The sequence below is a fragment of the Cnephaeus nilssonii genome (assembly GCF_951640355.1).
Source record: "Cnephaeus nilssonii genome assembly, chromosome: 5".
In the NCBI taxonomy this organism is placed as follows: domain Eukaryota; kingdom Metazoa; phylum Chordata; class Mammalia; order Chiroptera; family Vespertilionidae; genus Cnephaeus; species Cnephaeus nilssonii.
In genome coordinates this window covers 27020310-27037117 of record NC_137076.1, presented here as the reverse complement: position 1 = coordinate 27037117, position 16808 = coordinate 27020310, and the positions used below count along the sequence as shown (strand labels likewise).

The following is a 16808-nucleotide window of genomic DNA, read 5'->3' as shown; positions in this document are numbered from 1 at the left end:
GACCACCTGAGGCTGCCCTAACTGGTTATTCCAAGGTCTTACCTTAGCGTGGTCAGTCTGCAGCCCAAGTAGAGGGGGCCCACACTGCTATTCTTGAACAAGATTCTCAGCTGTAGAAGAGGGAAAGGGAAGTAAGTGGGTGGGCAGGGCAGGAGTGTTATGGATGGGGCTGGCATCAATGGGTTGGGCTTGCATCTATGCAGACAAAGATAAGATTGGTGGAGTCTACTTCCACAGGTGGGACACTTAGGTAGGTGGGTCTTGCATTGGCGGTTGGGGCAAGAGTGAGGTAGCCCAGGGTCAGTTCTATGGGTGTGGTAGGGATTAGGTGGGCCAGCTTCAGTAGCTGGGGCAGGAGGAGTGAGGTGGGCAAGGCTCTCACCAGGCCTTGCAGAACTCTTTCAGTGCTGTTGAACTTCCAGGAACCAAGGCGACCCATGTCCTCCTCATAGTGCAAGTTAGTGATAGTGAAGTTGAGAGTGAATGGCACCCGGGCAGGAACAGTGCCTGCAGTGGAGGTAGGAGAGAGATGCCTACTGAGCCCACCCTCTGCTCAGTGTGCCTGAGCATGAGGCAGCCCACATGTGTGTCATCAAGTCATCAAGCATTGGGGAGGGTTATTCTCTTCCAAAAGAGGCAGCTTCAGAGGGATGAGTTCCCAGATATCAGCATGAACTGAGGGGCGCTGAGGACAAGTATGAAAAATTGCACTATGGAGGTAAATTCATCATAAAGCAGAAAGCAAACATGTATGACCCCGCGGTTTGCTAAAATTCTAGACAGATACCCTCTTTTCCTGAGGGTTTTTTTTTTAAATTTCATTTACATTATTTCTATGAGATCCACTTATTTATTGATTTTTTAAATTGTTTGAAGAAATGCTTACACTTTGTTTTTATGGGTAAGGACCTGTTTTAAGTGCTTTACTTACATTTTAACTCATTTAAGCCTTGAGGCAAACCTTTGGAGAAATACAGTATTCTTATCTCCATTTTACAGAAGTAAAAACTAAGCCCAAGGGAGGTTAAATAATTTTCTCCAAGTCACACAATCTCTAAATGATAGAGCATGATTTGAATCCAGGCCTTATGGTCCCAGAGTCTGTGTTACTAATCCCTCCACCTAGGACCAGGCAGATCCCACTAGTTCTGGCCTGAGGGAACAGGGGTTCAAATGCCTTCAGGAGGCCCTCACTGATGAGTGCCTTTAGGAGGCCCTCACTGATGAGTAATATAGAGGCAATGACAGCTCATCTAGGACCTCACCCGGGACATTAGGTGTTATCAAAATCTATCATGAGCCAGTGGGAGCCCAGGAGTGAAAAAGCTGGCCCTATTCCAACCAGAAAATGCCCAAATCCCTGACCAGGACCTGTAGGGGGCATGTCTAGGTATACACAGAGCTCATGCGGTTCCCTTGTTTCCTGGAAATGAAAACTAAAAGCCTAGAGAAAGAATCCCCCTCCCCCCACACCTGCAGAATTCACCCAAGGCCATTCTGATCTAATTCAATACCTTTTGTACCCTCAAGTCTTTGTTGTCTGCCTTTCTTGCAGGAAGCCCATCAAAGACTAGGCCCCTTTCTATTCTGATTGCTTCTGCATTACTAGGGCCTTTTATACAGAAAGTGCTAAAGGAATACTTACTGAATGAATAAAGAAATGGTCATGGTTCTCTATTGGGAAATTACATAGAGCAAGCCCCTACCTATGGAGACTGGTACTGGGGTCGCTGAAGTTGCTGGAGACGTGGTGGAGGCCATAGCAACTGAAAAGAAAACAGTGAGTCAAAGATGGTGGATGAGGGCCTCCCTAGTCAAAGAAGGCCTGCCATGGGACCTTCGGACTTTTTTCTAGTTTGTCCTCAAACCTATGCCAGGCTTCTCTTTCCTGAGGGGGAGACTGAAGGTTTGGAAAAATGGAAGTTTTCTGACTTTTCCCCTTCCTGGAGAAGTGTGGTAAGGATAGCACAGAGAAGAGATGGGCCCCAAGGCAGAGCAATAGTGGGACCCAAATTAGTACTCACTGCTGGAGGAAGAGGTCAGGGCCTGACGGGTGTAACCTGCAGAAAAGAGGGAGAGAGAGGGTGAAGAGTTATAAAAGTGGGGGTTGAGAGGAAGTGTCAAGAATCTGGGCCCACTGAGTATCTATGAATCTATTTAAGCAGTATTTCTGAAGCACCCTCAAAATGAAGACTCTAAAGACAAACCCCAAAGAATACCACTAGAGCAGAGGAAGAAATTCTATATCAGGTTATCTTCATCCCTCTGCCATCTGTCCCCAACCCTCTTCTCTGAATGTCTGACCTCTCAATGTATCTCTGGAAAGCTGTGAATGGATGCCTCTTTCTAAGGAAAACAACCAAAGGAGTATGCCAGTTTGGGACAAGGCCAAATCCTCCCCACACCACAGGACAGAAGACCCAGAACGTGTGCAATGAAACTCTGACGGCAGCACTTCCACTCACCATTGACATAAAGGCTGTTTCTGTCCAGTGTGAAGGAGCCCAGCCAGGTGATACCGTGGGTTTCATGGCTCAGCTCTCTGTATAGCTGCTCTCTGTCCAGCCTAGTGCTTGGGGACTCAGAGTGGTAGGTGCAGATGGCATCTACTCTGGTGGCTGATCCATCCTTCTCTGGCCTGGAGGTAGGGAGGAACATAGGTAAAAGGACATATGCAGAACTGATGATGAGGGAGACTGCAAGAATGAAATATCTAGAAAAGCCACAAAGCTGAAATAATCTTCCTTAGAAGGAAAAAAATAAAATGAGACAAAATATCTAGCATTAATAATCAATAGATGAAGAAGGTGGATTAAAACTAAGTTAGCACAATGTTCACCTTTCATGTCCCAGTCTCCTACTACCCCACTCTCAGATTAGGGGGAAAATATTCAGGTGTGGGCAGTGCCAAGATCTTGTATCACCTTTGAGCACCTTAAATGTGGGTTAAGAAATGTGCATGCCTCAAGGGCTGTTCATTTTTGCTTTTTAATATTCCTCAGTACAGAATAATTTTGGAAATTACAAGGCTTTAACTCCTGGGAGATGTTCTACACTTTGGTTAGGACCTCTCAGAAGACAAAACAGAAGCCAGAGAAACAGGAACTGGGAGAAGGCTCAATAGATGCAGCGTCACAGGTACCTAGAGCTGCTACACTGGGCAGGTGGGGAACATGGACAGGGGGAGAACAGAAACTGAACCTGTGAGGCATGGGATGTGAACATCCACTCCCGAGCATCTCACCTGAGTGAGGTCAGTCCGCAGTTGGAATACAGTGGGCCGATGCTGGTGTTCTTGAACAAAGAACCAAGCTGGGGAGAAATAAGAGGGAGGTTAGCAGGAGAAGTGGAGGGGGCAGGGCAGGGGTGAGGAGGAGTGGGCAGCAGGCATCTTGGGGCTCTTACAATGGACTGCAGGACCGCTTCTGTCATGTTTAGCTTTGCAGATCCTGGGTGCCCCATGTCTGGCACGTATGGCAGGTTTGTGATGGTAAAGTTGAGGGTAAACAACACAAAGGTAGGGCTTGTTGCTGCAATGACAAGGCAGATGAGAGACCTACCCTGAGCCTGGTAGGACTCTCTGTTCAGTGCAGCCTGCAGCATGTGAGCCCTCACACATATGGGCTCTGATTTCTGCACTAGAGGGATCCACCCAACTTGGTTCTTAATCCAGAGCAGGCAGGGTTCACCATGTAAGTCATACCCAATGCTCTTGGTATCTGGAATTGGTCCTTCTCCCAGGAGCTCTGATTTGTAGGTCCCTAATGTGGCACCAAGATTTTATCCACCGTTATGTGACCAGACTCATGCCCCAGGTTTCTAGTTACAATTTTAGTTCATTCATTTATTCATTCATTCATCCATCCATTCTTGGAGTATTTATTGGTGCAAAAGGCATCACATCCAATTATGTACTATAACCACTGGGCACATATATTTCTAGTTAGAAAAATAGAATTTATGTTGGGTATTTCAATAGAGGGAATTTAATACAAAAATACTGAAAGGATAACATAGAGAGAATTAGCAAAATCAAGAATCCCCCAGCCCCATAGCGCTAATGGGACAAAGGGAGGACAGAGTGGCATACCAGAGATTGCTGAGACCATGGAGGGGACACAGCCCCTGCTGGAGATGCTACATGAAGCAGAAGAGAGGGAGGTGAAGAAATACCCTGGCTCTTCTCCTGCCCCGTCCACCACTGTTCTACTAATGCCTCCTATTGGCTGAACCTCACAGGCAACTAGTTAGAAGTATGAGCAGGTGTGGATCAAACTGGTATTCTCAGTTATGACCAAGCTGAGCCTGAACTGAGAACTTTCAACTCACAGATGCCTCCCAGGAAAACCAAAGAGCCTTATGCACATCATCTAGGGACTTAATTTCCTTGAATTTTATCCCAGAATCCTGAGACAAGTCCAACTGACATGGTAGCAACTCCCTGGGGTGTTTCGTTGTAAGGATTCTGAAGCTGTCTTGAGCTCAGAAAGAATGGGTGCTATTATCATTTAGTAATGTCTGCCATGGATGAGGGAGTCGGGAGTGGTGACACAGATGCCATACATTTGTACTGGGTAGAATCAGACAGTCATTAAAGTTTAGAATATGAAGGAAAGGAGGATTTCCATATATCACACTTCATTCCTTTGTTTCTGGGGAGAGCCACATATTTCCTATAGACTACCATGAACAAGTCACTGCAGTGGATGCTAAGGAGCACAAAGGAGGAAGACACAGTTGCTCAATACAGCAGGTTTACTTAATACCGAGGTCAATAGAAATAAACATAATGTTCAAATACAGAGGAAATGGAAGAGTGTATAATATGGTTACTTTTAAAACTAAGCAACAGGATTTAGAGTGATAAATAAAAGGTTTCCATGCCTTTCTTGCCTATAATGGTAGAAAGTTGTTAAAAGCATATTAAATAATACTAGATTCTGAACATAGCACTTGGTTCACATTCAATTCTCAGTAATGTCAGATATTATCTGTTATCTTTTGATCACCACCATCATCATTGTCACCATCACTGTTATTATCATCACCATCTCATCATTATCATCACCATCATTATTATAATCACCATCACCATTACTATAATAATAAAAAATATATTCTTATATCAAAAGAATATGAAATCTATAAGGCAGAGATTTTTTTTTAAATTTCATATTCCCTGCTATATTCCCACTCCAGCATAGTGTAGGTGCTCAATAAAGTTTGTTGACTATTACTAGATTTACTATGACTTTCCATCTTTGAGTGAATAATGTCAGAGATGTTTATACTCATCAAACACTCTCTAACAGATGTGTCAATAATTGGTCCTTACCTTTGGGGCTGGAGAATGAAGATGGAGTCCCAAAGTTCTCTTGGCCATCTGTGGATGTCCCAGGAGCTGCAGAAAAGCCCTCGTCAGTGAAAGCAGAAAGGCACTCACATAGCAGAAACGCCAGCAGGAGGTATTATTTATTGGGCTTACTGCATGTGGGGCTTGAGCTGGGATCCCCTCTAGAGCTGGGGAAGAGGGGACAGTAAATGTGTGCCCTCCCAGGAATTCCTCCCTCCTGGAAAGGACATACGTGGGCATGAGGAGTGCTCAGCTCCGTCCCTGCCTGGTGTTGGGGGCCCTGGGACACCAGTTGTATACTCACTGCTAATGATGAGTGTGGAGCTCTGATGGGTGAAACCTATAGCAAGAGCAAGGGAGGCTAGTGGGTAAGGGTTCAGGGAGAGGTGGGGAACCAAATATGGGTCAGTGCAATGGAGGGGGTTTCATGGGGTAGAGGCTGTTGGGGGTTCTCCAACAGCACCCTCACATCAGGAAAGAAGACCCTGAGGGTGAAGTCAGTCTAAGATGAAGAAGAAAGCATGAGTCCAAATCATTCAGTGCACTTGGCTAAGGCCCTAGAGGCCATTCAGGAAGTGTGATCTCAAGTCAGAGGGCAGAGGCTACCAGTAGAGGAAGAGATCACACTGCAGCTGCTCACCATTTACATAGAGGCTGTCCCTGTGCAGCGTGTAGGGTCCCAGCCTGGTGATTCCATGGGTCAGCCGTCCCAGCTCCCAGTACAGCTGCTCTCTGTCCGGTCCAGGACCTTCAGGGTCAGGGCGATGAGTGCAGATGACATCCACTCTGGTGGCTGCCCCGTCCTTCTCAGAGCTGGGTGAGAACCTCCACATTGTTGGTCCAACTCTCTCTCCACCATTCATCCTTCCCTCCCTCTTTTTGCCAGCCTCTAAGACAGGAACTTGGGAAACTCTAGTTAACAAGGAATCTGCTGCCTTCAGGAAGATAACCTCCATAAAGGAGTAACTAGAAAACCACGGGACTTCAAGCCTCTTGCAGGCCTGGGAGAGAAGCCTCAGAAAGCAATAGGTGTGTGACAGAGCCCCACAATTTTTATTACACCTATTATAGTATATATACATAGTATATATTATATATAACATAAATAAATATACATAAACATATGTTTAATATATATATATGTTTACTTATATTTTATTATTGTAAATTATATATTATGCCTGTTATACATATACCTAGTTTTATACACACACACACACACACACACACACACACACACACACACACACAGAAAGTAATACAGATTATAATTTTGATAATGTATATTGGATATTATACCAGTTTTGACCCATTTCCACCACAGTCTGGAATGTCCAGATGCCCTTTTAGGCTTTTTTAGGGGATTGTGTCCACCTCAATCCCCAGCCGTCCCTGGGCTGGGAATGCTCCCTTCAGCTGAGTCTGACCTATTTAGGAGCATACATTCTCTCTGTAATACTAGCTTTTCTTCCCCTCTTAGATCTTCTGGGCCAGTTCCTTTAGAAAGGTTGTCAAATTGGTATTTCCCACAACCTACAAGGTCATAATGTGGGCAGAGGAGACAGGGCTGCTTAAGGGCTAGGTGTTTGGAACTACAACCCAAAATGCTGGGATTTCTCTGTGAAACCTGCACAAGTTCCTTAATCCCTCTGAGCCTCAGTTTCACCTTCTGCTCCTGCTTCATGAGGTTGTTGCAAGGACTGATGAGATTAAATATAAAGTAAAACCACAGTGCCTGGGTTTTAGTAATTTTTAGATGCTGTTATTGCTGTTGTAGGTATTTTTGATGCTTAGTATCCATGGGCAGTAGTTGTACCAAATTCGGACAAAGCCATGGAGTCCATAAATTAGGGTCCCATACCCCAGGTGGGCTGTGTTCTTGGGAGGCGGTGTCTCACCTGAGAGAGGCTAGTCTGCAGCCTGCATAGAGTAATCTCAGACTGCTATTCTTGAACACAGATTTGAGCTATAAGAGAGGAGAGGAGAGGTGAGAAGGAACCACTAAGGGAGGCCAGGAGGAGCTGAGACATTGGTGAGGTGAACAGGGTAGAGATGGTGAGGTGGGGGCATAAGTGGGGTGGAATGGGCTGACATTACTGGGTAGGGCAGGGGTAAAGTGGGTGGAGTTGGCATCAGTGGGCAGGGTCTCACCAGACCCTGCAGGATCCTCTCTGTGGTGTTGAATTTCCTGGAGCCAGGGTGCTGCATGTCCTCCTCGTAGTGCAGGTTGGTGATGGTGAAGTTGAGGGTGAGTGGCACCAGGAAAGAAACAGCTGCTATGGCAGAGGGAAGGAAAAAGGAGGCCATGCCTGAATTAGACCTGGGCTGGGCTCTCAGGCAACTTCTGGGGACCGAGATGAAGGGTCCAGATCTGAGGAAGCAGGGGTCTAAAGTAGGCAGGTAAACTACCTTAGGACACAAAGACAGAATGCTATATAAAGAGCAAAGCAAGATGCTGTTAGATACAGTAACATGCACATCCATTAGAATGGCTATTTTTTTTTTTAAGGAAAATAACAAGTGTTGCTGAGAATGTGCAGAAATTAGAACCCTCATGCGTTGTTGGTGGGAATGCTGGTAGAGCTGTATGGAAATCAGTTCCTCAGAAAGTTAAACCCAGGATTACCATATTACCCAGCAATTTCACTTTAGGTATATACACAAAAGAATCAAAAACAGGGACTCAGTCACTTGAACACAAATATTCATAGCTATTGAAAACAACAGTCAAAAGGTGGAAATAACCTGTGTCTATCAACAGATGAATGGAATAGTATTCAGCTATAAAAAGGAATGAACTTATGATACATGGTACACTATGGATAAACCTTGAAAATGTTATGCTAGGTGAAATAAGCCAGATATAAAGGACTCATAAAGTATAATTCCGCTTATGTAAAGTACTTAGAACAGTCAAATTCATAGAGACAGAGAGTAGAATAGAGGTTACCATGGGCTGGGGATGGGGAATGGGAAGTTAGTGTTTAATGGGGACCAAGTCTCCATTTGAAATGTTGAAAAGTCCTGGAAGTGGGGTAGTGGTAACGGTTGCACAACATTGTGAATGTGCACTTAGAAATAATTGATATGGTTAATTCTATGTTGGTTTCAACATAGCCCCTCATCAGCATGAGACCAGGGTTTTGTTACTCAACCTGTCTGTATCTCCATTTCTTTAACTGTAAAATGAGGAGAATCAGACTCCTTACTGTAAGAAAATTATGGAGGTTAAATAATTGTTAAGGGAGTTAGCACATTTCAAGTGCATTATGGCTGAGTGAAAAAAGGCAGTTGCCAAAGGTCGCATGTTGTATGATTCCACTGATATAACATTCTCAGAATAACAAAACTGTAGACATGGTTTATAGATTAGTAGTTTCCAGGGGATGGGCTGGGTGGGTGTGACTTATTCTGTATCTTGATTGCAGTGGTGGTTACAAAAGTTTCCATATGTGATAAAATGGCAGAGAACTACACGCATACATACAAGTACATGTAAATAGTGAAACCTGAAACTGGAGTTCAGTGGATCTAATAATGTCAATTTACTTACTGGTTTTGACAGTGGACTCTAGTTTATGTATGATGTTAATCATGGAGGAGAGACTGGGTAGAGTACAGAAATCTCTGCACTTTTTTTGCCATTTCCTGTGAAACTACATTTATATCAAAATGAAAAGTTAGAAATAAAAAGAATAGGATAGGGCCTGGCATGTAGTGAGTTCTGAACAACATGGTTATCTTCCATAGTTATTATCAATTTTTACTGTATGTTTAATTTCAGTCTCTGACTTAACTTCTTATCCCCTCTGCCCAGCACAGAACACATGCCCAATAGTATTTGTTGAACTAAATATTCTGGTAATTCCAGTGCTAGGTGTTGTTACATACATTTTCATTTAACTTCATAATGATCTTATGAAGTATTATTATTCCCACTTGTCAGGTAAGGAAACGAAGGCACCAAGAGGGTAAGTAAATTGTCAAAGGTCAACAGCTGGAGAGATGAGGAGTTCACATTCTCTGCTCTTGAGGAGTTCAGAGCAAAGGGTGCCCATGGCAGCTCTAGGTTCCCCAAACAGCAGCGTTTTCCTGCACTTCCTGGGTCCCAGCTTTGAGGCTTCCTAGAAGGAGCTGGAAGAGAAGTCACCTACCCGTGGAGCTGGAGAAGTGGCTTGGTACCAGCGAGGTCCTTGGGGAGAGAGTGGAGGTCACGGTCGCTGAAGAGAAATGGTCTGGAGAAAGAATGGGGACCCTGAGTGTAGCATGGATGACTCTGTGCAGCTTTCCTGTCCAGCCCAAGCCACTGATGTAGAGTAGGTGAGTGAGATAACCGGGTCCTCTGGCTTCCTCTCCTGCCAAGGCCCTGGGGTGGGGAATCAGTTGCAGTCCATAGGGGGCCTGGAGCACCTAGCCATCAGGGCCCTGAGTACTCACCACCGGGGGTGGAAGCTGAGGTCTGATGGGTATAACCTGAAATGAGAAAAGGCGACGGTACTAGGATACAAACAAGGGAGGGATGTCCAAGATACAGGCTGAGGACCACAAGCCCCTACCCCAGACTCAGACTTCAAGTCTACACAGTTCAACAGTAATGATTCAGGGGCAATAATACCTTGTTCCTAAAGGACTGAGAAATCAAAGACCCAGTCCCTGCCTTCACGGGCTTGCAATTTATTTGGGATGATACCTATACCAACATTTCTAGAGCATTTGTTTGCCAACTGTGCTTCTCAGGGTCTAGAGGTATTTCTGAGATATTGGCAGGGAGACAGATAAATAGCCAGCCTCTTGAATCTCCATTTGCTTCAGCCACAGGGATATTGTCGCTCATTTGTCTGGAGAAAGGTTTTTGTGTCTCAGACAAGTATACAAATCATTTCTGTGGAATGCATGGATGCCATGGAAAGAGAAGGATTTGCAAACTGGAGGGTCTATGGGGGTCCTTCAGACATCAAAGGAGATTGCTCAGGCAGAAGACCACACATAGGATGAGTGGGTGCAGATTCTCAGCTTCAACTTATGGTTACAAAAAGGATGCTCACCATTGATGTAGAGGCTGTTCTTGTCCAGTGTGAAGGAGCCCAGCTGGGTCACACCATGGGTCCCATGGCTCATCTCCCAGTACAGCTGCTCTCTGTCCAGCTTAGGATCCACATAGTCAGAATGGTATGTGCAGACAGCATCAATTCCAGTGGTTGTTCCATTTTTTTCAGGCCTGGGCAGGGAGGATACACAGTGACGGGGAGGTGGGGACTATAGGTCAGGGCCCAGAGAAACAGGAGGGTGGGCAGCCTGAAATGGCCTTGGTCCTGGGGGAGGGCTAGAAATAAACTGGACAGCCAAGGTCTCTGAACAGAGAGAATATAGCATCTCAAAATGTTGATATTTGTGCCAAACTTTAAAATCACAATCATAACAAGGCAACATACATCTTAATAAGAGAAGCATGACAGAGAGGGTAGAAGGAAGACATTGGGGAATTGGATAAAGTGGAAAAAAGCAATGTCAGATTGCTTAAATCTCAGCTCTGCTACTTAATTTCTGGGTGACTCTGGGTAAGTCTCTCAACCTCTCTGTGGCTCCTTGTTTCATCTGTCAAATGAGGTAATAAAAAGCAGCAAATTTTATTAAGTATTAAAAGGGCCAGAGTTCTTGGTATGAATGGAATTTGCAATGATTGAGCATTTTAAAGGCAACACTGAGACCAAGCAACCAGCCTAGGCTGGGGATGAGGATGAGGCTGTGTGGTATCCCAGAGCCAGAAAAATCTCAGGGCCAGCAGGAAAGTAAAATAATAGCATCATGGCTGAGGGACAATGGTGAGTATCTTTGGAGCTGTGGATTCCATCCTCAGACAAAAGGTCAGCGATTGGGAGATATCACACAAGGGGTAAGGTGACCCAAGTACAAAGGGTGGGTTCCACATGCTGGAGTTATTCTTAGTACCTAGTTCTAGGAAACACAGTGAGTAATTTACTGCATGTTCTCTACATATTAAGTTTTTTACTAAGAACCTTTCATTTTAATTTTTACTGTGCTCACACAAATGATCACAAATTATTCCCTTTTATTAGAAGGGAAGTCTGTTTCCATATGTCTTGAATCTGAGCTTGGCCACAGGACTGTTCAATGGACATTAGCAAACGAGATACAAGCAGAGGCTTGAAAAGCAGGTGTGCATTAGGGCTTCTCATTTCTTGCTGCTCTTGGAACTCTGAGCATGTGAATGAGCCCAAGCTAGCCTGCTGGAGAATGAGAGAATATGGAGGAGAACTGAGATGTCCCAGCCAGCAGCTGACTGCAGAAATGAATAAGCTTCATTTGAGATTAGCTGAGCCAGCCCAGGCAGGAGACTCTCCCAGGAGAATCCAGCCCAAGTGGCCATCCAGCAGAATTGTGGGCTAAATGTTTTTATGCAGAAAAGCAGATTGAGACACTCCGATTGACAGATGAGACAGCTGAGGCACAGACACATTAGGTAACTTGTCCGAGTCACACAACCTTGAAACAGGGAAGCTAGGATTTGAACATAGATGTGGCAGACGTCAAATAAAACTGTATAACAATTATGCTTTATTGCTCAATAATCCCTCTGGGGGTAGCAGACATCCCAAGTCCACCTTTGATTGGTCAGGATTTGGTCACTGCTGGGGGATGGTAGGAAAAGGGAGTGTTTGTTAGGTATTTCAAATAGGTCAATTATTAGACTAAATGTGACAAAATGCATACTCTCGAACAAGGTTTCTCACGTTGGCACCATTTGGGTCAGATAAATCTTGGCCCGGGGAGACTGTCCTGTGTCTTATGGGATATTTAGCAGTCTCTCTGGCCTCCCTCACTATAGACCAGTAGCAAACCGCCCCCCCCCCTTGAGTTGTGATACAAAAATTTTCTCCCAACATTGTCATTGTCAAATATCCCCTGGGAGCGAAATCACTCCTGGTTGAAAATCACTGCTTTATCATGACGAAGCCAACATGATTGGTAAGTTGATTTCTCAATGAGTTCCAGAAGAAAGATCTTTCTTAAAAGTTCAACCTTACTTCCTGGGAAGGAAAGACTACAAGGATTTTCCATTTTATGATCAGGGAAACAATGTGAGCCAGAGTGGAAACTGGTGGTCAGCTCTCCTTAGGATAGTGGGTGCATAACGTCAAGGTCCAGCTCAGGGTCAGCCCCCCACATTGCCTACTCTGAACTTCTCACCTGAGCAAGGTCAATCTGCAGCCAAAATAGAAGGGCCCAATACTGCTGTTCTGGAACAATGGTTTGAGCTGGGAATGAAAGAGAGAGAGATGAGCAGATGGGCCAAGGAGCTGGGCAGGACAAAAGTAGGTATTGGAGAAAGGGTCTTGGAGGGGCTCTCACCAGGCGATTCAAGATTCTCTCCATGTTGGTGAATATCTCAGATCCCGGGTTCCCCATTCCCTCTGTGTAGCGTAGGCTGGTGATGGTGAAGTTGAGGGTGAAGGACACCAGAGAAGGGCTCACACCTGCAGTGGGAAAGGAAGAAGGGGGACTCATTATGATCTCTGGCTGGGATGGCTGTAAGGGTGGGTCCAGGGTTGTCACTTTGGCCTCGGTGTCCAGCCAATCAGGCCTCAGATGCCGCACCTGTGTCACCCTTGCATCCTGCCAAACTTAGAAATGGGGAGGTACCTCTATACTGGATGGATAATTTTAGCTGGGAAAAGAACCTCAACTCTTTTCAGCCCAATGTGCCAAAAGAGAAGCAATTGGTGCATATTATGGTGAAAGAAGAGAAGCAAAGTCAGTCTGCTGCCCCCTGGGGCAGAATCTCCCATAGTCTTCTGACTTCATGAGGGAATGTGCATCTGCTGAGTGGTCAAGGCTGTTTCTCCCATGAGAATGACCCCTGCCTCAACTTCACTGACCATCTTTGCAGAGTGGATTTTAGATGGAGAGTCCACATCTGGTTTTCCATGGACAATCATGTTGCTCTTGTGTAAACATTAATTCAACCCCCATTTCTTTCTCAAAAGTGCCCTAGTACCAAAAAACAAAAAACAAAACAAAAAACGCAAAAAACCCTGTATGATCACCTAGGGGCTAGAGTATGAAGAATCAAAAGGCCAGTGGTCTGAGCTGGGCGACCGTACCCTCTACAAATAGAATCTGTGGAGAAATAATTGTGTTCCAGCCTTTGTATTGAGCACTTTACCTGCAGCATCTCAGCTCACCCACATCACAGACCCGATAGGTTGGTGTTACCAGTCCCATTTTACATATGGGGGACACAGAGGCTCAGAGAAAGTAAATTTTATCCAAGTCCCAGACAAAGAAAGGCACAGCTATGATGCCTTTTGGCTCAAAAATAGAGACCTTTCCATTTGTATTCACATGTTCATAGCAGCGTTGTTTATAATAGCCAATAGGTGGAAGCAAACCAAGTGTCCATTGACAAATGAGTGAATAAACAAAATGTGATATATTCATACGATGGTATATTATTTAGCCCTTAAAAAGAAGAAACTTTTGACACATGCAAAAACATGGATAAGCAAAAGGACAACTACTGTATAATTCAACATTCAGTATTATATGAGGTCCCTAGAGTAGTCAAATTCATAGAGACGGAAAGTGAATGGTAGTCGCTAGAGGATGAGAGGAAAGGGAAATGGAGATTATTTTTTTAATGGGTACAGAGTTTGTTTTGCAAGATTAAAAAATTTTGGAGATTAGTTACACAACAATGTGAATATACTTAACACTATTTAACTGTATACTTAAAATGGTAAATTTTATGTTTTAACTATTTTACCACAATCAAAAAATTTAAACCAATAATATACCCCCAAAATGGAGAGTTTTATTCTTTTTAAAACTCCTTTCTCTAATAGATTTTTGAAGGCAGGTCCCAGTCATGGAGCTGTGAGTGTAGGAGTGAAGACATAGGTAGATAAAGTTAAGACAGAAATCCCATATTTCTAACAAAATAGAACTAGGAAATAGGGCTTTTGTGGGCCAGAGAGGAGATAGCTTGTTACCTGCTAAAACAAACAAAAATAATGATAATAATCCCAAGAGGATCACAGGACCCAGAGTATACACAAGCATAATTCACAATATCTAAGATATTATCCAAAATTATTTGACTTAAAAAAAAAACACAACCAGAAAAATATCTACCTAATCCTTGAGGGAAAGACAATTAACAGATGCAAACTCCAAGGACCCAGATGTTGGAATTAGCAGGTATTAGAACTATGCTCTCTGAGATAAAAGGTAAACACTTGAAATAAATGTAAAGATAGAAGTTCTCAGCAGAGGAAGGGAAATTATAAAAAAAAGTCAAGTGGATGTTGTAGAACTGAAATATACAGTACCTGAGATTTTATTTATTTATTAAGTATATTTTATTGATTTTTTACAGAGAGGAATGGAGAGGGATAGAGAGCCAGAAACATCGATGAGAGAGAAACATCAATCAGCTGCCTCCTGCACACCCCCTACTGGGGATATGCCCGCAACCAAGGTACATGCCCTTGACCGGAATCGAACCTGGGACCCTTCAGTCCGCAGGCCGATGCTCTATCCACTGAGCCAAACCGGTCAGGGCAGTACCTGAGATTTTTTAAAAAATCACTTGATGGGCAGGATGGAGATGACAGAGAAAAGTGTTGGTGATTTTAAAAATATATTATTAGAAATTATCAAGTCTGAAGAAAAAAGAAAAAAAATTGATTGAAAGATGAACAGAGCCTCAGGGACTTGTGGGACACTCATTTCACTGGAGGATGAGAATGACAGAGATTAGTGCAGAAAGTAATTGAAGAAATAGTGGCTGAAATTTCCCCAACTTTCTTGAGAACCAACTTTCTTTGGAAAATTAGAAAATTCCAAACAGTATAAATTAAAGAAAACTGTGCCAGACACATCAGAACCAAATTTCTGAAAAACAATGATTAAGAACAAATATTGAATAATTAAGAAAAATTACATCATCCGTCATAGAATGACTTGATCTATATAGCACATGCCACATATTTTAAAGCCTGCAGGAGCGAGGCATGTTACATAAATGGTTGAGTTGATCAGGGTGGAGCAGTGAGGAACTGAAAAGTGCGCATCTTAAGACTTGTACAACATTTGCAGTCTCATGACTTACAAAATATAGGTCTGAAGGCAAAATTCAAATTATAGGACACCAGTTTGTATCCCATAACTTCAGACTCACACAGCAGGATTAAGGGTTAGGGATACCCAGCCTAGGTCATGACATAAGCATGTAACAGACCCAGGGACTTTATTTTTAAAATAAATCTTAAGGTAAGACAGGTTTCATGGCAAAAATCATACCTCCCTATTAGGTTCCTAGAAACTCAGATGCTCTCAGATCCACATCTGGGCAAGACAAGGAGACAGGGCAAGATTCAAATTCATGACTAAGATCCTGAATGATTTTCTGTATGTTCAAAGAAAATCCACAGATGTGGATGTATACAGAATTTGCTACTTTCATCCATTCATTCAATCTATAAATATAAAGTGAGTGCCTATTAGTTGTTTAGCTTCAGGGTGACAAATACATAAGGACTAAGTAAACCAAATGGTAGTAAATTAATGAAAGAAATACTCATGGTGATATGACAGAGAAACGAGGCATGTATTCAGAAGAAGTGCTACTTCATGTAAAGTGGTCTGAGAAAGTCTTTCAGAGAAGGTGATGGTGGAACTGCAAAGCAATAAGGAGTCAGGAATAGCTGATCATCAGGAAAGGCTAGTATAAAGGCCAGACAAAGGTTAGGACACTAGAAGAGTAGACAAATGTCTGATGTGGCCAAAGCCTACAGAGTGATGGAGAGCGCGAGGGGACAAGAGAGGTGGTAAACAGGGACCAGACCATGCAGAGGTAACATTTTGTAGAACTCAGAGAGCAGATTCCAACCTGTAGAGCTGAGAATGGGCAAGAGGGACATGAAAGATTCTTGACAGAATGTAGAAGTCACTGAAGTTGAGAAGAAAAAAAAACAAACAAACATGGGGAAAATAATTGAGTCCTACCCTGAAGGAATGTGATTCAGAAGCTGTTCACTGGAATTTGGGCTTCTATCTAGACTCAGAGCAAGACTTTGGGTGGGCTAGGGGCTGCTATGAGGCTGAAGCTGGAAACTTTGTAGGGGACAGTAGTAGCTTTCTCCTGAGAAATGCACTCTGGGGCAGAAGGGTCTGCTGGGCACTGAAGTTTCAGTTTCAAATACTCACTGCTTGTGGCAGGGGTCCAGTTGTGACGATTATAACCTGCAGGTAGGGAGAAAAGAGTAAAGATTTAAGAAAAGGTAGATGGTGGACCTAGAAATGAAATTCATTAACAACTTTTTGAAACTCATAAATGAACAATAATGACTACATTTCCTTTGGTGCCTTTATGTCCTTTGAAGATAATGATGAACATCATTACCATTATTATCACCAAAATAAAAATACAATA

General features: G+C 43.6%; 1 protein-coding gene across 1 annotated transcript in view; it reads right to left on the bottom strand.

The window, feature by feature from the left end:
* MUC16 (mucin 16, cell surface associated) overlaps positions 1-16808 on the bottom strand; it is a 111732-nt gene that overhangs the window by 43129 nt on the left and 51795 nt on the right. The window contains exons 13-30 of the mRNA XM_079770497.1: positions 16583-16618; positions 12725-12849; positions 12563-12630; positions 10399-10571; positions 9791-9826; positions 9508-9588; positions 7505-7629; positions 7252-7319; positions 5994-6166; positions 5658-5693; positions 5336-5401; positions 3406-3530; positions 3245-3312; positions 2466-2638; positions 2025-2060; positions 1707-1766; positions 383-507; positions 43-110 (exon numbers count right to left, since the gene is read on the bottom strand). Of these exons, the coding sequence (XP_079626623.1) occupies positions 43-110; positions 383-507; positions 1707-1766; positions 2025-2060; positions 2466-2638; positions 3245-3312; positions 3406-3530; positions 5336-5401; positions 5658-5693; positions 5994-6166; positions 7252-7319; positions 7505-7629; positions 9508-9588; positions 9791-9826; positions 10399-10571; positions 12563-12630; positions 12725-12849; positions 16583-16618 (1642 nt within the window). The remainder of the gene's footprint in view (positions 1-42; positions 111-382; positions 508-1706; positions 1767-2024; positions 2061-2465; positions 2639-3244; positions 3313-3405; positions 3531-5335; positions 5402-5657; positions 5694-5993; positions 6167-7251; positions 7320-7504; positions 7630-9507; positions 9589-9790; positions 9827-10398; positions 10572-12562; positions 12631-12724; positions 12850-16582; positions 16619-16808) is intronic.